Raw genomic sequence first — 23070 nt, 5'->3', positions numbered from 1 at the left:
TGGACGGAGTCTGAACATCAGTCGGTCCTCAAACTGCTCAGTCTGAGTCATCCCGAGGAGCACGGACAGCACCTTAAATTACAGCCATTTCATTTCTTTCCTCTCCGCGTCCGTCACAGTCTGCCTGGATTTCCTTTCCTTTCACGTTCTTTAAACTTCTCTTCACTTCCCACAAAAGCACCGAAACCCTCCAGACTCAAACTTCTGCTCTGAAGCCGTTTCCTTCTCCCTGAGAGTGATGGTCACACAAACCTCCACAGCAGCCGCTCACATGGTTTGAATGTCAAACTTTCTGCAGGTTTAAAGAATAATGCAACATCTCGAACACCTCTTCTCGAAATCTGCATTCGTAGTTCTGCAAAAGCTGTATGAAATATTTTATTTCTAAATATCAAATCTGACGGTGCGTAAATATTTGTTTCTTCCTGATTTCTTATTTTTGTATTTGTCACATTTTCATAAACAAACTTTACGTTTTAGACAAAGATATCAGAGTCATCATGTTTTCACACTATTAAAAAACGAATATGAATTTTTTTCCCTCATGACTCCATAACTACAGGCAGGAATATATTTAAACCAATTTTACTTCGACTCCTATCATACTGCTGACTGACAGCTGTGTTTGGATTTTAAATTCCTTCAACAGCGTTGGAATTGACCCTCCGGACCCCAGGAAGTGTCCCGGCGATCCCGAGAGGCAGACCGCCACTGCAGCCGTGTATATATGAACCATTTCTGTCCTGACGCCAGCCCTGTGCAACGACACCAGAGCAAAATGTTAACAAGTCTTAACCCTCAAACGAGTCTTTGAAGAGACAAGTTTTATAAAATGTCATCACTCTGACGGTCTTGCGTTCAGAGACATGATTCCTGTAGAGACCTGTACCCTCCTGTGCATATGGGGTCGTGCACAAGTTATGTGACCTGTGCTTTGCTCCCATCTGCTCAGTCCTCGGACCAGTTACAGAACAAGACAAACCAATAACGTCGGGTTGGGCTCGGCCTCAGTCCGTATCATAGGTCTGACTGTTACTGATGAGAACCTGAAACCTGTCAAGGATTTGACTTAACCTGGCAGTCCAGTCAGGACAGAGCCCAGCAGGACTACATGCTCAGGCTGAACGAGGCACAGGCTGTTTCTAGAAGGCTCTACTCCACCTGGAAACCAAGCAGGAGACCAAGACAACAGCAGCGCTGCATCCTCCTCTGTGGCTCTGAGTGTTGACCCATCACCAAGAAGGGCTTCACTGAATATGCGACATCTTCCATTCAGACCAGCGTTCAAAGACTGAGCTGCACAGAAGAACCGTTTGCAGAAACATCTCAGCACTTCAGATTGTTCCAGAAGAACATTTGTGAGAACACACGCTGATGTTGGACAAGAACACCTCAGTCTCCACTCTGATTTTATCTAAATGTGTTCTGTCGGGTTGGGGCCAGGACTCTTCTGCACCAAACTGACTCATGGACCTGGACCTTGCTTTGTGCTCTGGTGTGCAGTCATGTTGGAACAGGAAGGCAGCATCCCCAAACCGTTTCTACTTTCCACTGACTCTGCAGGAAGTTGGCGACCTCTGCGCCTCAGCATCTCCTCTGCGATTTACGTGGCCTACAGCCAGTGTTGGGAAGGTTACTTTTAAAATGTATTCCACTACAGATTACAGATTACATGCCCCAAAATGTATATTGTAACGTATTCTGTTATGTTACTCAATGAGAGTAACGTATCCTGAATACTTTGGATTACTTAATATATTATCATGCTTTTTACAACTACATGAATATCCTATTGCTGTGATTTATTACTGAAGGTTACTCTCCACACCAACACCAGCTAGATGCTTAAATCTTAATATAAATGAGTAACAGTAGGTGGACATTAGGTAAGGCTGCACTTTTTGCAGCGATCTCGTGTAGAAAACTATTCGGCGCGTATATAAAACAGGCGGCGTCCTATCACGGTACCACACGGCACATGCAGTCTGCTCACCTAGTTTCTGATTTTATACACCTGTGGCCATGGAGGTGACTGGAACCTGAAATCAGTGATACTATTGGCAATATTTGAATATTATCTTTGGCATTCATGTCATCTGAGTTTGAGAAACCTGCAGCCAAAACTCTGGCTTTACTTTGAACACACGTTCGGTGAGTTCATCTGTGCAGCTTTTTGTTTGCCTGTGTGTGACAGCCTGTTCTCAGGTGTCTGTTCTCCTGCACGCTTCATTCATTCAAACTGAAACAAACAAACTGCTGGACTCCTCGTGTGATCGGAGCGGACAGCCTCGTCCTCCTCACAGCTTCTCCTTCACACCTCAGTGGTCGTCCCTCCTCTTCCTCAGCAGGAACATTCACATTCATAAGAGGCATCAGAGCAGGACTGTCACCTTCACACACGACCGTGACACACACACACACACACACACGCACGCACGCACGCACGCACGCACGCACGCACGCACACACACACACACACACACACACACACACACACACACACACACACACACACACACACACAGGTAAGAGTTCTGACCTTCAAACTAAATTCTGCTTTAATGGAATCTTGTTCAGAGCCCCAAGTGTGTGTGTGTGTGTGTGTGCTGTGTGTGTGTGCGTGTGTGTGTGTGTGTGTGTGTGTGTGTGTGTGTGTGTAGTCGTTCTTTCTGAAGTTTCTGAAGGAAGCTGCTGTAAAATAAATAGGGTCTGTATTAATAGTCAATCAGTTCTTGGAGCGAAGCCTCTTCTTGTTCAGAGCTCGTTAAAGCACAGACCTCGTTAAGGACCTGCAGCTCATTAAAGCTGACTCGGCACAACGTAGAGACCAAACTGGACTCCTCACTGAGAAATCAGCGCATGCTGGAGCTACATAATTAAAATGCAGAAGAAGAAAAGAAGTGGAGTTACTGACCCACTGTGGCATGTGTCCTCCGTCGGGGTCGTGGTGGTGATACTGCAGAACCAGGACCGTAGCGATGACCGACAGACCCACAATCACCATGGTAGTGGCAAAGTACTGCGCTGAAAGACAGACGTCCAGAGGACACTCAGTGCTGCCCAGCTTTTACATCTGCAACATCCTCTACGCTTACGTTTGTCTTACTCGTGTGTTGGTTACTCGTCGTTTTTAATCTCCCATAAATGTGATAATTGGCAGAATTATCAGTGGAGCTGGTCCTGCAGGCTGCAGCGAGCCCTTTCTGTTCATTTTAGGAGCCAAGTGGGGTAGTGTTGGACCAAAAACACCCAGCCCAGAAGATTTTAAGCTGAATTTGGAACTATTTTTAGGTTTTCATATATATATGGTAGAGGACCCGAGCTTGAAGGATAAACCGCCCGCAGGGGCGAGCTGGGTGTTTATATATATATATATATATATTTTGTCCAGCATGAGTAAAATACATCATGGCTGTACTGGGAAACCGAAAGTAATGATGGAGAGTAAGTTTTCCTCAGCCTACAGCTCAGGATGGATTTTATATGGTGATTATGAGCAGCCAGCAACAGATTTCCTGTGCTGGCTTCCAATTATAACTCCATCACAGGAAGAGATGAGATGATGGAGGGATTAAGGATGAGCAGCATAATCTGAGTGAGGCTCACCTATGAGGGGAACGGAGTCCGAGGTTGCCGGCATGATCTCGGCCACGAGCAGCATGAAGACGGTCAGAGAGAGCAGCACGGTGATACCTGCAGGCACAAACCTGTCATCAGCTTCGTGTTTTTAGTGCGCTCATCAATTTCACAGTGTTCTGACATCTTTTATAATTTTATATTGAATACAAGCTTATTCGTTTGTTTCGAACCGTTTTGGAAATGTGGAGGCTCTAATGTGCTGGTTTCCATTAACGAGGCTCCAGGTTAGCGTCTCTGTCAGACTCATCCACAGCTCAAATTCATCACTATTTGCTGCTCATTCATATAAGAAACGACTTTAAAGCTGGAGTAAGTGAAATCCATCATTACCTTTTCATGCCTTTCTGTTCTCACTTATGATGATGGGTTGGGATTGCAGCGATGGGCACAGATTATGACAAAGCGAATGAATCCCCTTGTAGCGCGGCCGCTGCTTTGAGAGGCTAAAACGATCTGCCGTGTCTCGCATGAATATTGTGAGAATTCTGTTTGGATCCTTGTTTCTTCTTATTAAACTCGGCCTCGCACCGTTTCCTCCCAGGTGGAGTCCTTCCTACAGTCTGCTTTTGCAGAGACGATGTGTGAACGGTCCTGTTCAGTCTCGACCCGCTGGCTCAGTGAAAGTCGGATGAACTTTGGGAGATGTGAAGAGTGATGGCCCTCTTGACATTCAAGTTTGATTAAGTTCCAGGGGAAGATGCCGTGTCTGCCGTCAGTAGCTGGAGGCCTGCTGGCACCTCCAACTCCCTGTTCCAATACGTTTTATGGCTGATGAATATCGACTCTGAGACATCAGTCATGTCAGGTTCAGTGGACGAAGCAGGTGTCCAAAACACCCCCGCCATCCCCCTGAGAGACTGAATACTGCTAGGACGGATATTTGTAAGGACCAGCCTGAAAAAATGACAGAAACATATTTTCTGATTCTTCCAGCTGTTCAGAAATCTCTCGTTTCTGCTCTGATGTGAGGCCTTCAGAAAGCTTCACCTGAACACCATCATCTCACACCTGCAGAGCACTTTACTGCTCTTTGTGATTTGCTCTTGGAGTCATACCGTGTTTGCTGTCATCCCTCTGTGATGGCTGCTGGATCTCCTTCTGTGAGTGTTTTTCGTGGCGGTGGTGACTGAAGGTCGTGTTAGTGTGATAGAAACCCCCGGCCCTTTCAGGCGTCTCCCTTAGATGCCGCGGGACATTACAGGAGAACTCCACAGCGACAGTCTCTCTCTGGGGGATAAATCCATGGTACACGACCTTGTGGATGTCAGGAAAAACGAAGCACACGCTTCTGGTTTCATTTGTCAGTTCAAGTGCTGCTTTCAACAGAAAGCTTTAAAAGATGCGCAGAGACGCAGCCCTCATCAGCGATGACCCTCCGGTTCAGTTCACACCAACGAGGCAAACTGGATCTGATGACATACATCGCTTCACGTGTTTCATGTCCTCCTGTGCTGACATCCTCTCTCCTGCATCCTTCTTTCCTTATCGTTCAATCAATGATTTAACGCGCAGATTCCCAGGGAGCGATTTACAGAGAGAAGCTCAGGTATGATTTTTGTCCCTTAACTCTTTAAGACCTACCATAGAACCAAGTCCGCCAGAGCTTGTATTATATTTGTACCTGCTGTGGAGCCATTTTTGGGAGCATTTCAAGTTGCTATACATCAATACAATCATTATAGCCCAAATTTTAATAATATGTCTGCATTAAGTGCATAGTAATTACATAAATTGCAAAAAAGTGCAATAAACTACAAAAAAAAATGAAAATCGTTTTTGTTTTTTTAACATATATTTCTAGTTAGAGAAATTTAAGAGGTTTATCCCTCAAAACTGTAAATACAAAAAAGTTGCACAAAATAGTTTCCCACCACAGGAAATTTATTTTGAGTGTCTTCATAGTTTTATTTTTGAAATACACCAATTTTTATATACTGCAGGAAAAACGAAAATAAATATTATAATGCAAATTTGCAAAAAAACAGCATGTGCATCAAAATAAACTATTTCCAGCAGTGCAATATGAGTCCTCAGCATCCCAGAAACCACACAGAAAGTCATAAAGTCAAAGATAACTTTTAAAAACACAAGTATAGGCTCATAAGGTCCTGATGGTAAAAAACTACATTTCAGCGAAAATGACGTCACTTCCGGTTTCAGGCAGGTCATGGCGGACATGGAAAAGTTTGCGCTGACGTCTATTCCAACCTAGGAAGTGTTACAAACAGCTGATCGGAGCGGCAAAGCGTGTTTCTGGAATATTATGTTTTCGTTGCTGCAAGTGCTTTTTATGCAGTTTTTGCAAAGCTTTATGTGGAAGGAAACTGTGACCGAGGACAAGCTGATGGCATAAGATGTAAGTACAACTCCTCCGGTTTCATATGCAAAAAAACTTATTGCGCTAGCTTACGCGGTTGCAGTGCTACAAGGATTTAAAAGTAGTTGCGCAAAACGGAGCGTGCCCGCTCCGACCGGTTTTAAAGGGTTAACTTTACTCATAAACAATCCTCCAGTCTCCAGTTATAGTTCTAGTGTTGGGACTGAGCGGCGTCTGTCTTTAAAGAAAGGTCCATGCAACATGTTCACAACAGAAGAAGGTGAATATCAGGTGGATGTGAACAGAATTAGCGGGCGACTCTCTTTTGTCAGGTAATCGCTGTTCCAGATGGGCGAGGGCCACTTCAGCGAGAGTATAATGGACCCGACTGTGCTAAAGTTATATTTATAGAATATGTGCAGTCTCGGGCTATTTCACAGAGTTTATCTTTCTACACAGGATGTTTAATTGTGACATCGTTTTCTGACTGGTGCAAATTTCAGCAAAACATCGAACTGAAGCTCAAACAGGAGAAGCAGAACATCTTACAGGTAACGACCTCGAATGAAAACACGTTACATCTATATTCCAGTAATGTATTCTTTCAGATCAGAGCACATTTCTGTGCCTTTGTGTGACTCGGTGTTTTGGCCTTATCTCCATCCTGCTTTGTTTCCTTCGTGTTGGACTGTTCCTGCTGCTCTGCTCACAATAAGGTGGAAGCATTGAGTCTGTTTCTGCTTCTTCCTGTTTAAAAGGACTTTTCCTCCCTGCTGCCGCCGGGCGCTGCTCATTTGGTTTTTCTCTGTAATCTTGTGCTTTTGCCTCTGTTCACACTGAACACTCTCACAGTGTGTGAATTTTACTAGTCTGGAAAGTCTTTGAGGAAGTACTTTAAGAATCGGAGTAACTGTCATCACCGATAAAGAGAGCTGAGCGCTCACCCAGGGAGATCTTCTCTCCGGAGTCGGCGGGCAGCAGGAAGACGAGGAGGGCGAGGGTGGAGATGAGGACACAGGGGATGAGGAGGTTGAGCCCGTAGTAGAGCGTCCTCCTCCTCATCACCACGGTGAAGGTCACGTCAGGGTACGGCTCCTTACAGCAGTCGTAGAAACGCTCGTTCCTCCGCCCAGGAACCTCTGCGCACAAACAGGAAAACACCGACGGTGACGTCAAAGAAACCATAAACCTCGTTCCTCTGAGGGGAAAATGATCTGCTGCCCCTCTAACATCAACATATCTCAGCATGTCTTTGAATTTAAACCCATGACAAAAATATTCAACTGGAAATGATAAAATAACTTGTTTTCTATAATCATGAAGCCAAACGTTTAATGATTACACTTAGCAGTTTAATGCTAAAATTTAATCATTTTTGTATCCACGTTTTTTAAAATGTACCTTTTTACAAAAAAGCAGAAAAATTCAAGTGCTTTGATGATGTATGTATTTACAGAACAAGAAACATCATTAAAACAGTTTCTCACAGGCTTCAGAGATATTAGTGTTTTCTTGTTTTTATCCCAGGTGATCTAATAAATGTGTTAATGTCATGTTTCTTGCTCATTGAACGCAACGTTTTGACTTTTCTTGTGCTTTGGTCTCTGTCACGCATCAGTTTAGTTACTTGTCTCCTCTCTGTGTGTCTCTGTTTGTGTGTCTGGGTTTTCCCCGTTTTCCCCTCCTCGTGTTTAGTCCACGCCTCCTCGATCTGTCGCGTGCGTTCGTCCATAGCCGTTTCCACCTCTCGTCTCGCACTGTCACTTCCCTGTTCCCCTATTCGTGCGTCTTAGTCTGCCCTTTTCCTGTTTTATTTTGACAGCCTTGTGGTCGATGTTCAGTGTGTTTAGTTTTGCTTCAGGTCTTTGTTCAGGTCTTATCAGCAGAGCACGATGATGGATGCAGCGCCTGTGTCAGAAAATGATAATAAAATTCCCAGAATACTAGGGCTGGGTATCGTCACTGATTTCTAGAATCGATTCAATTCCGATTCACAAGGTCCCGAATCGATTCGATCCACGATTCGATTTAAATCTGGGAAATTTTGACAGTCAGAAATATTATAATTCAGATCAGTACATTTACATATTTTTGTATCTATAAAAAGGAAGCTGACACACGCAAGACTTTATCACAGGTGTGAGCATCACAGCAGAGGCCTTTGTGTCAAAGTAGCTGAGGATAAAACACAGAAAAGAAAAACATGAAGGTGGTTTTCCTGGCCTGGATTTTATAAAAGTATTCTGCAGTACATCAAAAACGAAAGAAAACCATTAATCAACACATGAACGTTACCTCTGAAGTTACAGCGGTTTTATTAGAGACACGGTTAAGCGTTTTTCATTTTGAATAATTTTAAAAAGTTTAAATTTGTTCAGTATTGAACAGCAGAAATGAGGTTTTCTTTTCGGAAGAATGTTTTTTTTTTTTTGGCCTGTCCCGTTTGGCTCTTTTGCATCAGAATTGTTGTCTAAAGGCAAAGAAAGATGCCCAACGGATTTACTTTACCAAACTGACCATCCCAGCCTTGCCGTAATGGTCCATTTGATTCACCTTTTATTGTTTATTTTATTTTCACTTACTGAATACGGGACAGACTTGACTGGGGGAAAGAAGGGGAGAAAGAAAGAGGGAAAGAGAAACAGCTGAGAAGAAGGACGGGGGAGAAGGGCAAAAAACAAAAACCAACAGAACGGGCAGAGAAAAAAAATGCATATATCAATCACCTGGATCACCTGCTGAGAAAGAAAAAAGAAAGCAAGCAGAAGAGAACAAGAGTAATAGAATAAACAACATCACAATGATATATGGGAATATGACAGTAAATACTAAATGTTAAACATTATTGTGCAGCACATAAGATCAACAGAACACAGTGTGCTTTGAGGTAGGAGCCAAAAAGGGTGTAGTTTGTGGGTGTGATCACCCGTGTGTACACCTGTGAGCATGGACGCGCTTGTTTTTTGTTTTTTAAAAGGTTCCTTCATGTAATGATCTGCTAGAGGGTGTGGGGGGGCCACAGCCCCGTCCTCCAGGGCGTGAAGCAGGTGTGGAGGAGATCAAAACTCCAGACATCCAGAGGCCCCCAGAACACAAGAGACCAAGGAAGACCAACAGAGGGGCAGCTGCGCCACTGTCCCAGAAAGAGCTGAGGAGAGTCCCAGATGAGGGCTCACTCAGCAGCCGCGGAGCAGAAGCCAGGGGGAGTTGCAGTGACGCGCCCGTGAGCTCCGCCGGCAGCCAGCTGCGCCTGAGTGACCGAGCCCCAGGCCGAGAGGCCGGGGGCACCCCACCTCCGAAGTGGCCCGAGCGAGCCCCAGGCTCCAGGCCCCGATAAGCGGCCGCCAAGGAGTGAGCCGGTGTGTACCTGGACGCCCACCCCCGGACACAAAGAACCACCAACGCACCGATGTCTGAGGGGGTCCGCCACTGGCAGGGGAAGTGGTGGTAGGGGGAGATAGGCCTCCAAACCTTGGAGGGCCTGAGATGTCCCCAGAGAGGTGGCGTCTGACACCCAACCTGACATATAGACACAGACATACAGGCACACACAGATACAAACACCCATTCCCACCCTCATGCTCTCATATGCACTTACTCCACACTCAACCAACGTGGAGACAGACATAAAGAGACGTTGTACACACAACGATCACACTCCCCAAGTGTACTCTACAAACCGGGTCTAGCTGCCCTCGCCCCTGGAGGGGGGGACTGCACCCAGACCCAGGTGGTGTTTCCCTTTTCCCTGCGGTGGGGGGAGGCAGACCGCCCCGACTCCGCAGCAGCAGGAAGGCCCCACACTCCAGACCGCAGTCGGACGGCCAACTCCTCTTTTTGGAAGAATGTAAAAGGGAAAAAAACAGCGGCCGACAGCCTGTAAACAACGTTAGACTTGTGCGTAACAAGCAAGCGAATAATGAAGAAAGGGAAACTGTTCTTGAAGTACAGAGAGAGAGAGAGAGAGAGCTGTGCATCGCGGTGGAAGCAAAACAGTGAAAGTCAGAGTGAATTCATGACGATGTTTATGTGAAGCGTTTGGATCTTCTTTTGCTGCTGGTTCGGTCAATATTGTTTGGAGAGACATCAAACTAACAGCTTTAGAATCTGCTCATAAAGGGCGTGAACACAAAGCGCGGATCTGCCGACAGATCAGAGTCAGCGAGCTGTCATGTCGAATGACCAGCGGATAAACTCTCAGGTTGGTAATAAATGTACTACATGTATAAGAACAAGCGTCATGTTAACAAAAGATAGCCGTACAGTAACTGTTATGCTTATTGTAGCTGTTAGCTAAAAACGGTAATTTAGCGTAGTTTGCCCTGAATTCAGCTTTGACAACAAATATGATCGACTGTTTCTAGTAGAATTCCAAAGCTGTCATCTTGGACCCTCTCAGAGTACCCCCTCTGTATGCTTGCAGAGACCCCTACAGTAGGGAAACATGCAAAACGGTGTCCAAACCTTTGTGTTTTAGCTTTATTTATGTCTTACACAGCATCCCAACTCTTTAGCTAACTTAATAACTTTAGCTAAAGGGAATAGTTAGTCTAATTCATTAGTGCAGCATTACTGGGTCACCTCTGTTTGAAGTGATATAATATGATATACAACTATCACTGAAACAGCAAACTTTGTAAATAAGCAAACAACACTTCTCATTCTCTAAACGTTTGGCCACAGCTGTAGATTACACTATCAGTGCTTGTTCACTCTTGACAATAATTACATTTCTAAATTTACTTTGTGCATTTACAGGTAAACAATATCTAATATTTTATCTAAATGACTGCTTTGTCTTTGAAAAGGGTGAAGAGCCTGAGGCCAGTGACAGTCCAGTTCTACTCTAAGTACATCCTTACAGTGGCTCACAGGACAAGGCCACATTCCTGTCCTGCCAGAAGAGAAGAGAAACTTCAGTCTTCATGCAGTTCAACCACACCTGTCAAATTCCATATGACAGGGGTCTCAAACTCCAGTCCTCAAGGGTCAAAGTGTCATGCAACTTTTCCATGCCCTCGAGGACTGGAGTTTGAGACCCCTGCCGTATGGTGTTCATGCTGTTTTCTACCCCACAGTTACAGCATGTCTGACTGCCTGTTCAGCATATGCAAAAATATATGATGAGTTTAAGCATGTGATGACTAAGGCCTTCCATTATGGTGTTTGTCATCACGTCACAGACATCTGGATGATCATTTGGAATAAACTAAAAACTAAAAACTTGTTACTTCATCTTTTATCTTTATTATTATTATTATTATTATTATTATTATTATTATTATTGTTGTTGTTGTTGTTGTTGTTGTTCTTATTTTACACTTTTCATTGTTAGGCATTGGGTTTATTTGTAGTAGTCCTTTCCAACGTCTTTCCCTCTTCCATGTTACTGTGGCAGCTTGTCAGCATCTATTTGGGTTTGGAAGTGGAACAGAAAGTAAGGAAATCCAAAGTGCCATTAAAACCAGGAGAGGTTCTTATATTTCAGAAGAAGGGATTAATTCAAAAGAAATGACCTCAATGCCATATTTTATTTAGGAACCCTAGAGAGCACTTTGCAAAATAACACATTCTTATAATTTCACCCTCAGATGAGCCAAGCTACGACTGTCAGGGAAGGTGATGTAGGTACAGAGCATATGAGAGTGGTTAAGTTAATGTCTCTTGTCTAGATGAAGGCACAAGAGGGATCAATGGCAAGGCGTAGAGATTCAGTATCTTCAGTCTTCAGTGGACACTCCATTTCTGGCACAAAACACCTGTAACAGATGGTCGATTTAGGAGGTGACCCGACAACTTCAGCCTGTCAAACATATTAATGGAGCAGTATGCTTTAAAAAAAAAAAATCTAATTAAGCATGCACTCAGTACCCTAAGAATTATTATGGTAGTTAAACACAGTGATAGTTGTATATCATATTATATCACTTCAAACAGAGGTGATCCAGTAATGCTGCACTAATGAATTAGACTAACTATTCACTTTAGCTAAAGTTATTAAGTTAGCTAAAGAGTTGGGATGCTGTGTAAGACATAAATAAAGCTAAAACACAAAGGTTTGGACACCGTTTTGCATGTTTCCCTACTGTAGGGGTCTCTGCAAGCATACAGAGGGGGTACTCTGAGAGGGTCCAAGATGACAACTTTGGATAAAATGCAGTTTCAAAGCAAATCAATTCATTTTCAAAATATAAAATTCAATTTCAATTTAGTGATGATCATTTTCAAACCATAAATTCAATTTCAAATTAGACTAATTCAAATTCAGTTTTCAAAAGCATTTATTCAAGTTACAATTCAGATTCAATCTGAACTTATTCAAATTCAAATTGAACTTATTCAAATTCAGTTTCTGATGGCACAGATTTCTGCCCATATATATGCCCCATAGCTGCAGAAAAGGCTAACATTGTTGTCTTTTTACAAAAAACACAGCTGAACATGAGAGGTTTTTGGACAAAGTGTGTGTTCTCCATTCTTTAAGCACCGGTTTGAGCTCCGTTTAAGCACCGGCACCATTTCAAAAGTACCGGTTTGGTACTGGTATCGGATAAAGCAGAGGTGTGGACTCGAGTCACATGACTTGGACTCGAGTCAGACTCGAGTCATTAATTTTATGACTTTAGACTTGACTTGAAAAAATGTTCTAAGACTTGTGACTTGACTTGGACTTTTACACCAATGACTTGGGACTTGAATTGGACTTGAACCGGTTTACTTGAAAAGACTTGATATTTTACCCCAAATATAAAATTTAACATGCATATTATATAGAGATTGAAAATGTGACGTAATTCACGGGTAGAACCGCAAAGGATTCTGGGAACTCGTGGCAAGCGGTACTAGCGCACGCAGGCTTTCAATTGAAATCAGTTATACAGCGATAAAAAGAAACACAAAAATGTCAAGAAGCTGTTGTATTATTAACTGCAATAGCCGGTCGCATGACAGCCACGGGAAGCCGACGGGTAAAGAGATCGGTTGTTATCGGATTACGTCGTTGAAGAGAAATTGTTCGAGCCATGTTTCCGAAGTAACAAAGAGGCGACTGGATTGCAGCCATTCAAAGACCAAATATAACGTCCCAGAACACTCCAGCTCACATGTTAGTCTGCTCCAAGCATTTCCACAAAGGTCAGTCTGCTGTTGTAGTTAATGCGTCATTTTCATAACATAATTGGTGATATAGGTTACAAGCAAGTCTGGCGCTGAACAGAAATTGTCGCGCTATGCTCCTTTATTTATTGTGCATAAATAGTGAATTGTCCTGACACAATATTGTGTTTCGCTTCTGTTATTATGGTACATTGACAAAAACATATACTTTTATTCACAGGATAAAACAGGGTTTTTGTATCACTAATTGTCCAGTACGATTACAGCATACAGTATTATTGTCACTGCTACATTTCTGTGATGGGTACCAGAAATTATTTCCACTACTAATTAATTACCGTTGAGCTCAAAGGTCCTATTAATAAACGGTTAAGGAATGTGTATTTATGACGACGATTTGTGAGACTGGTAAACTTATGATACGTACGATGGTCTTTCGTTCTACACGGTGCATTTCAAGGTCCTGCACCCATCCGTCGGTAAACTGTACCTGGGCTTGTTGCAGTGACCTGAAGTTACTAAACTTCATGAGTGTATGCACTCACTCCAAGAACCGTATGATTATAAATATGCATATAAATATGCTACGATGAGATAGCTGACTTCATCTAACTAGCAAATGTTGTCCAGGCTACGTTGGTGATACAGTTTTTTTTAATGTGTATGATATTTTTGTCATGCGATTTTAAAGCCGGTCCTACAAGCGCATCCAAGAATAACATGCAGCTTATCTCAGAACTGTCGGTGAAAATTATTCTTGGAGCTAGGTTTAATTGAGCTGCATTTTAAAGAGGTGCAATTTCACAATTTGTGTATATTTTCTAAGTTCACTATTTTGTCATGTGTTGAGAAAAACACAGATTTAAAAATTACATGGTCTAATATTTACATTTAGCATAACTGCAACATTATTTTTTCATTTTTTTTTTTTAAAGACTCGAAAGGACTTGAAATTCAAAGTTTCAGACTTGTGACTTGACTCGGACTTTTACACCAGTGACTTGAGACTCGACTCTGACTTGCCTGACATTACTTGAGACTTGACTTGAGACTTGAGGATAAAGACTTGAGACTTACTTGAGACTTGCAAAACAATGACTTGGTCCCACCTCTGGGATAAAACCTAAACGATACCCATCCCTAGTCAGATATAAACCAAGTTAAGGTGGAGTTTATTTTCGTTGTGCTGACTTTTTACAGTCAGTTACAATAACTCGTACTGTGTACTAGCTAGCATGATGGATTTTATATACAGCTGGGTGGTGCTTTGATGTTACTGATGTTGAACTTGTTTTATCTTATTTTATTTATAAGGTTAGGTATTAGAGTTTCCAACCGTCCCATAAAAAACAGAATCGTCTTGCATTCAGAGAAAATATTACGCGTTTCTTATTGAGGTGAAAAGGAACAGTTTGTCCCGTAATTCAGCTACAATGAAAAAGACAAAGCTGGAGTTATTCTGTGTCTTTGCTGCACAGCTGCCTCTTCTCCTCTCATTCTCTCTCCTGTTGCTACTTCAATCATGAAACTGATCAATGATCAGCTGATCGGCTTTTCTCTCTTGTTTGTTTATCGCCCACTTTGTGCCAGAAACCAGCGGATGTCGCTGTTGTTAGAATTTATTTAATATTAATTTCTAGCATCAGCTGATGTTTGCTGGAGCCACAGCTGTAAAGCTGCTGGTCATGATATGGTTTGGTTATCTGGTGAGAGGGAAACATGAAGATGAAAGCAGGAGATGTCCTTACTGAACCATCAGAGCTGTGATGGAGAAACAGGTTTACCTTTTAGGTGACATGGATGAGTTGAAGTTATGAACTGTTGCTGAGAGACAAATAACACCAGGATCCTTTTCTACGTTTGCTCTGACCCAAAGTGCTGCTCATAGGGGGTCATATGATTGTTGGGTTTTTCTCTGTATTATTGAAGCGCCTTGAGGCGACTTTTGTTGTGATTTGGTGCTACAGTATATAAAATTGAATTGAATCCGAGTATAGGATTTCCAGGCTTCTGATTGGGCAGTGAAGTACCATGAGGGCCGTAAACAGGAAGTGTTTTTGTTGTTGTTGAGGCGTGCAGAGAGTAAAGCTGCTGCTGAGACAGTTATTGTCTCCATCTAATACTTCAGAGAGATTCAGAAACACATAACGAACCCTGACGTTAAACCTGGCTGATGCTCCGAACACCTGAAGGACGCGTTTTATTTCAACGTACACTAGAGGAAGCCCCGCCTTCCCCCAATAACCTTTAAAACTGTTACCTTTTGTTGGAGCTGATGCTTTGTAATCAGTTGTCTTCAGTAGAAATGAGTCCAGCTGAGCTGCAGATGTCCTGAAACACCAAGGAGCTCTCTGAGCATCACACTGCGGTTACTAGAAGGTTCCTGCTCTTCACTGTAGCTGCTTTTCTCTCATTTATGGTAATTATTTTACTGCATTTCACAAAAATCTGCAAAGACCTGCAGATTTCCACCTCATGTGACCCATCGACCGTTCTCCGCTGGCTGTGGTGACTTTCAAAAACTGTGATCCTGTTTTCTTTGTCCCACATGTTCACACAACGCTGTGAATTAAAGAGGGACTCCTGCTCACCCACTGGAGAAGTACAAGCACCTAAAAACAGGAGCTGTGCTGGAAGGCGTCTGCACGCCTCAGAGTCCAAGCAGGACATGAAGCGTTTGGTCAAATATCATGTGAGTCACAATATTCAACAGACTGGAGCTTTGGATCTGAAACTAAAGAACTTCACACAACTTCTCGGCCTCTTCCTTGGTTTTCCTTGGAATGCTTTGTGTACGGATCAAAGAGGCAGCAGGAGGAGGCTCTGCAGCACGCAGGCAATCAGGCAGCTTAAAACCTGAAACTGTGTCATCTGTTCAGGAGGAACCGGGACTCCCCACGTGCAGAGTGATGGATAAAATAATACAATGTCAATCAGTGCTCATGTGTGACCTGGTGTGTTGTGAGTATTGTGCGTTATAAAAATGAGCCAATTACAACGGAGGCTCTGCTTCAGGGTCATCGAGCTGCCTGCCCTTCAGGCCGCCGCGCTCGGAGGAGGATTTAATTACCAACGCGTTAATGCTGGATGGGAGCGCCGATATGAAACCCTGTTCCTCCGCAGCAGACAGCCGGTGGAGACACGCTGTCGCTGGCAGGAGGAAGATCCTGGATGTAAACTAATTAAAACAACTTGTCTGCGTTGCCCCGAACCTGCTGCTGCTCACTGTCTCAGTGGGAATCCTGCCGTGAAATGAGCTCAAAAAGTTTTATCCTCCAGCTGCTGCAGGTTAGATCAGGACCGAGGCTGTTTGCTCTTCCTCCATCCAGCTCATCTTTTACTATTACCTTAGATTCGTGCATGCAGTCCTGATCAAAGAGGCCTGATGGGGAAACATATCAGCAGACGTCTATCAGGACAGGACGGGTCTTTGTTAGTCTGCTTTAGGTTTGGTCTGACGGGAGCTGGACCCGAGACAGACGGCATCCAAAGCCACGCGAGCGTTGTTGTTCTACATGTGTGAAGATGCCGATGTGTCTTACCCACGAGGTCCCACTCTCCGTTGGCGATGTATCCGGTGATGTCAGCCTCAATCATCTGCAGGTCCAGAGACCAGCCGCCGTACGTCCACGAGCCAAACTTGAGGTCACAGCGCTGCACGTCAAAGGGAAACCAGCGGACGTCGATGTAACAGGTGCTCTTAAATATTCCTGAAGCAGAGACGGACATTCAGACGAGTGCTGTTAAAACAAGCTTCAGTCAAAGGTGGAAAAAAACAAGAAGAAGACTTGACAGGACAGCTGTTACTGTGCTCGAGGGAAAAGGAAGAGGGGGACGGTGAGCACAGCTGAGATTACAGTTTGTATTTGACACAAAATCTATTTCAAATCACACAAAGCAGCAACGAGGTCTCCAGTCAAAGAGGGAAACGCAGGAACAACAGAGACGGCAAACAGAAAGCAGCACATGTGAGCGCAGACGCCGTCACAGAGAAGACAAGCTGTGAAGACAAACCTCACCCACTGATTGATTTTACAGATGCAGAGACCTGAAAGCAATAAAAGGAAGTTATTTCTCATGTAAACAGGAAAAGGAGCGCAGCCTCCCTCGGAGAATCACATCGCAGCTGTTTGCTTTGCATTAACTCCGCGTGGATGAGCTGGAAAAAAGATGAATGTTTAATGATCCCGGGGAGGAATCAGGACGCCGCCGCAGCATGAGCTGACGCCTACAGCGAGGAAGAAACACCATTAAATATACAGAACACCTGAGGTTGAGACCCGGGGTAAAACACGGGGGCAAATATGGATTCGATTATTTTATAGGGCAGCAGGCTGGAGCTGAAGGTGCTCTGAAAGGTTTTTAATTTCTAAAGTTTGAGTCACACGTCCACAGTAACAAGAGGTTTGATTGGAGGAGTAAAGGTGAGGCTGTCAAACCCGAGACCAGCATAACAGCTGTCAGGCATGCTGGTGGGAGCATCGCGCTGCTTCACTGCTACATTAGACCAAGTGGATGGAACGAAGCAGGAGGACTGCCCGCAAGTTCTTCTCAAATTTTAGTTTCACATTGTAATCCTGGAGGTTTGCTCCAGGACACTCCAGCAGGACTGTGGTCTCCAAACAGCTGTTACTGATTTCTGATTGGACGATGGCTTTCCTTTCTGCTTCTGGATCATTACAGTTCAGCTTTGAATCATTTGCAGATGCATATTGTTTGTCTTTTACTGTAAAGCATCAGTTTTTCTCATTTCACGGTGCTCTTTGTGACTGAATCAATTTAAAAACAGGGACAAACATCCCAGAATCATCTTTCAATCAGCGCCGCGCTAAAAGACAACGTGAGTCTCGGGCTGTGAATCACGACCATAACTCCTCCAGATGACCTCGGGACCTCATGTTGAAGCCCCCCCAACACACACACACACACACACACACACACACACACACACACACACACACACACACACACTTTGATAAAAATGCTTTTCACAGCCTATTCACACTTTGATGTCCAGAGTTTAATTATCTGAATCAAACATCGGATTTAAAATTGAAAATCCAGTCTTTGTGACGTCCTGCTGCTTCCACCATCACACTGTGAACAACAGTGAAAGACTCTGAAACAAAGGGATGCATTTTATTTTTATTAAAAATATTCACCCTGAATTATGAAATTAGATGGATGGAGAAGCTTTTTATAAATCTGTAGTCACTTCAGCATCATTGAATAAGTAGAACCACAAACTCCTGTTAATGTTAAACAGCTGTGATTACAGGTGAATTCAGGACTGTGTAGTTGTTGTTGATGGGAGGGGCTTGTGTGTGTTACCTGGCGGCAGGTACTGGCAGTAGCCTGTGGAGTTGACCAGGATGTTGGTGTGGAATGAAGCATCGAACCTTTCATCAGCGCTGTGGGCAGAGACAGATCCACAGTCAGGGTCCGTCAGCAGCCATGAGCGTTGAGCAAATCATAGTTTCATCAAGACGACAGCCGAACGCGCACACACGTGTTCTGTACACGTGCAGCCTTGGACACACAGAGCTGTGTATTTATACCTCTGACCTTCATTAGAAACTCTTCACTGAAACAAACCACATCTCCATCGAATAAAATTAATATTTAAATAATGTCCACTAATTCTTACAGACGTCGTCAGGGTTCATTTTACCTGCAGTGATGCTTATGAGCTGAAAAATATTATTATTAAATGACTTTATTGCTTCAGAACTTTCTCCTTTTTAATGTTTTGTTTACAAAACTCCTCTTGTTAAATGTCCTTCCTTGTCACTCTGTGTTCATCAGAGCTCAGCCCACAAGGAGCTCAGACTCTGGGAAGAAGCTCCAAACATGTCAGCTGTTCCTCGGCGGCGAGAGAAGCTCGCCGGGACGGCTCTGACGGCTGAAGAGAGAAATCTTTCAGGGCCTTCTGTGGAGGTTTTATTGTTGGAACTAATTGGAGGGAGAGCCCAGAGCAGACATAGAACATGCTGGTAGTATAAACCAATCAACCACAACAATAAAACCACCTGCCTAAATTGTGTAGGTCCTGCTCATAACCCAAAACACTCCTGACCCACAGGGGCGTGGACGTGGGCCTCGTGGACTGTCCAGTGTTTCAGGAACAGTTGAATACAAGTCGGGGCGTGGAGCTGGCTTGGATCAGGCTTGTCCAATATCCGCGTTGCTGCTTTACCAGGTGTAACAATTAAGTTTAACATCCAGGCATCCATGAAAACAGGATTTATGAAGTTTAACAGAGTTAGAAGTTAGCAGGAAGTTAACTCGCTAGCTTCTATCTAAACATGATGTAGCATGTTCTGACTGAGAGATTTCTGAATTCAAACGTACAGCTCTGCTATCACTTCCAACATGAATGAAGACAGGAAACTAAACAGCAGTGACGTTTGTAGGGTTACTGAAGTTGGGCTAGCTGGTATATAATGATGTGCTACGTGATCGCTAGCGACACAGCTATGTTAGCATAACATTAGCACAGTGAAGCTGGAGGATGAACGCTAACTTTTTTCCACTGGATAAAAGTTAACGTGAGGGTTCCTGATGGTTAGAGACAAATGCAATCGCATGGCAGGATGCTGTGAGCCAGCGGTGTCAAACTCAAATACACAGTGGGCCAAAATTCAAAACTGGAACAAAGTCGTGGGCTAACATTAATATTTATTGAAGAAAAAAAAAAATCTTCCTCCAGATATAAGAATGAAACTTTTCTTATGGACTCAAACAAGTTTTGCTGAAAAACTGAATATGGAACAAGCAAAGCTTAATACTAAACAATATATATATTAGCTGTATAATACCAGTAGGCCAGCTCTGATAGTAATTTGGTATGGCTTCGCGGGCCAAATTTGGCCAAATCCAGTAATGCTGCACTAATGAATTAGACTAACTATTCACTTTAGCTAAAGTTATTAAGTTAGCTAAAGAGTTGGGATGCTGTGTAAGACATAAATAAAGCTAAAATACAAAGGTTTGGACACCGTTTTGCATGTTTCCCTACTGCAAGCATACAGAGGGGCACTCTGAGAGGGTCCAAGATGACAACTTTGGAATTCTACTAGAAACAGTCGATCATATTTGTTGTCAAAGCTGAATTCAGGGCAAACTACGCTAAATTACCGTTTTTAGCTAACAGCTACAATAAGCATAAAAGTTACCGTACGGCTATCATTTGTTAACATGACGCTTGTTCTTATACATGTAGTACATTTATTACCAACCTGAGAGTTTATCCGCTGGTCATTCGACATGACGAATGACTTCTGAAGTCTTAATTCAGCTCAAGACGCTGTAGATTCCCGTCAGTAACACTTTCGGTCCGCTAGTAAAACGTAGTTCTATTAATCTGCTCTTGAACTGGAACCGGATGTAAGTTCCAAAAAACTGAATTTTGGAACTGAAATTGAAATTATTCGAGAGCTGAATTTTTAAAGGATAAAATGCAGTTTCAAAGCAAATCAATTCATTTTCAAAATATAAAATTCAATTTCAAATTAGACTAATTCAAATTCAGTTTTCAAAAGCATTTATTCAAGTTACAATTCAGATTCAATCTGAGCAATTCAAATTCAAATTGAACTTATTCAAATTCAGTTTCTGATGGCACAGATTTCTGCCCATAGAACTGGAGCCATCTGCCAATAAAAGCTCAGATGCAGATGTATTGGTATCAATGAATGTGTCCAGCCAACATGTAATAAGACTGAAGTACAGCGATGCAAAGCTAAATGTTATAAGGTCTCATCCAACAGAAATGGCAGACAGGAAGTTTGCTGTAAAAGTGAACCCACTGGCTGATAATCATTCACCGTCAGGCTCTGGTCCTGTGAGCTGGGTCTGCCTCATTAAAACCAGCCGGGTCAATATTCCCTCTGACAACCACCCACCCCCTCCACTTCCAAGGATCAAACTTTGCAGCTCGGTTAATGAGCTGAAGCGCCACCAGCAGAGAGCCTCCCACAGCCCCGATGTTAACAGCGAGGTGTTCATGCTTACAGGAGAGAGCCTAACTTTAGCATCTATAACAGGATGGCTGACTCGGCAACAAAGAAATAAAACCTCAAACTGAGAGATGTCTTTGGCTTCCACCAGGAGACAAACTGATTTCTGGTTTATTGATTTCTTTCAGAAACTTTGCAGATCAACCAGAAGACGAACGATCGTGACGCTCCAGCTCCGTTCTGACATTTTTCATACTTGGGGCAGCTACACCAGGAAACTTTAGTCTGTACGTCCTGCTCTAAAGATCGGGTTAGAGGTTATCAGCTGTGCAGCTAACACACTGGGATACATTTAGAACAAAGATGGAGTAATCTCTTCCCGGCTCCGTTACCGAGTGGTTCGGCTGCTCTCCCGCAGCACACAGGTACCTGTTGTACAGCAGGATGTCGGGCCTCCAGATCTGGCTGTCGGGGAACCTGACGTTGGTCACGCCTGGATAGTCGGACGTGTTCCACTGCAGGTAGAAATCTGTCCAGTACTGCAAACACGCATACAAAAACCCCATGTTACCAATGGACCGACCCACCTCGTACCCACATGTGTTTGTGTGGAGTCGCAGACTTTATTTGGCGCTCTGTGCATTCAGTGAGTTACAAAGCAGGATCTCGACACTGTGATTGTCAGACTTCACATGAAGGTCATCCACGTCAACAGCAGTTATTTTTAGCCCCCTTCAATAGTTGGGTTGCGGTCACGTGGTTCTGATGACGTGCGGAGGCAGCGCGATTTTTGAGTGGAGGGCGGAAGTAAACATGGAGGACACTGTGGAGAGTCAGGAGAGCAGCTATTGTGCAACTTTAGACCCCGTTTCTCGGGAGAGATATAAACAGATAGTTAAAAAATATATCGGACGTGATCCGTATTCTTTGAAAATGTCCGAATACACCACAGAAGTAAAGGATTTGCCTACTATCGAGGCTGTGGATATCACCAACTACTTGGTCCTCCAGACTTCTTACTACACTAGGCAGCAAATGAAAGCTTTCAAGAGTCTGGAGGCGTACAATTTTTTTGTCAGCGGGTGGGTCCACAACCTTGGAACAAAACGTCTCCGTGATGGATACAGTTTGGTGTTTGCAAGGGTGAGTGTTTGTTCTTATATTGCTTTATCTTAAACACGCTAACAGTTAGCGGTAGCGGCTTTAACGTCAACAAACATGCCACATCCTTAGGACTTCGTTAGAGTGACAGTTGTTTGTTTCAAGGTAAACCATTCTCAGCGGTCTAACGAGACACCTCTGAAGACTTGGGTAATTGCAAAGGAGGATGGAGAAGTGATTGCAGCTCATTGCAATTGTATGGCAGGGTTAGTAGCCTGTTCTCCACTGTCACTAGGCTCAAATCCGGGCTCTCAGCCGTCTGTTGCATATCCAAAATCGCCTCTGCACATCGATGCTGTTCTGCCTTAAGCTTCATTCTTTTCTCTCGTTTGAGAACTGATTCCGATCTGGGTTTTCGTTCGTAGCCGAGATTGACCGTCGGAGCCCAGTCCTCCGACTCTTCGTCATCCAAAGCACTTGGGCAGCCTATAGTCCCAATCAAGTCAATATTAGACTACTAACTTAAAAGCACTAAGTAAACGAGAATTTAACGACAACCTAATGCTAATAAGTTCGTTTGCAAACATAACATTACCTCTGACGAAGTGGTCGCTGCAGACACGGGCATTGGCAGACTCTGCTCCTCCCGACTGTAAACGTAAATTTAAAATCCATTTTTTCCTACGTTTTTCGGTTAGAATTTTCCATTTTTCTCCTCTTCGTTGGGCTATTTTTGGTACCCTAAAATACCGTTTATCATTTTCTCTGGTCGACCTACTGGAGCATCCGTAAACACAACAGGACATAGGCATTTTGCGTACTGTCTGTCTGTGATTTTGCGCTTATCTTTTTCACTTCCGACCGCCAGTCAAATTTCGCGCTTTACGTCGACGTCACGTCTACGTCAAATGAAACCTAGCTATAGCCAGTATTATAGTT

General features: G+C 43.5%; 1 protein-coding gene across 1 annotated transcript in view; it reads right to left on the bottom strand.

Annotated features, from left to right (window-relative positions):
* LOC308388282 (neuronal acetylcholine receptor subunit alpha-7) overlaps positions 1 to 23070 on the bottom strand; it is a 51279-nt gene that overhangs the window by 6276 nt on the left and 21933 nt on the right. Inside the window, exons 4-9 of the mRNA XM_080868895.1 lie at positions 21460 to 21569; positions 18404 to 18483; positions 16615 to 16782; positions 6901 to 7095; positions 3607 to 3693; positions 2915 to 3024 (exon numbers count right to left, since the gene is read on the bottom strand). Of these exons, the coding sequence (XP_080725021.1) occupies positions 2915 to 3024; positions 3607 to 3693; positions 6901 to 7095; positions 16615 to 16782; positions 18404 to 18483; positions 21460 to 21569 (750 nt within the window). The remainder of the gene's footprint in view (positions 1 to 2914; positions 3025 to 3606; positions 3694 to 6900; positions 7096 to 16614; positions 16783 to 18403; positions 18484 to 21459; positions 21570 to 23070) is intronic.

The sequence above is a fragment of the Rhamphochromis sp. 'chilingali' genome (genome assembly GCF_963969265.1).
Source record: "Rhamphochromis sp. 'chilingali' genome assembly, chromosome: 2".
NCBI lineage: Eukaryota > Metazoa > Chordata > Actinopteri > Cichliformes > Cichlidae > Rhamphochromis > Rhamphochromis sp. 'chilingali'.
This window is presented reverse-complemented; position numbering and strand designations above follow the sequence as displayed.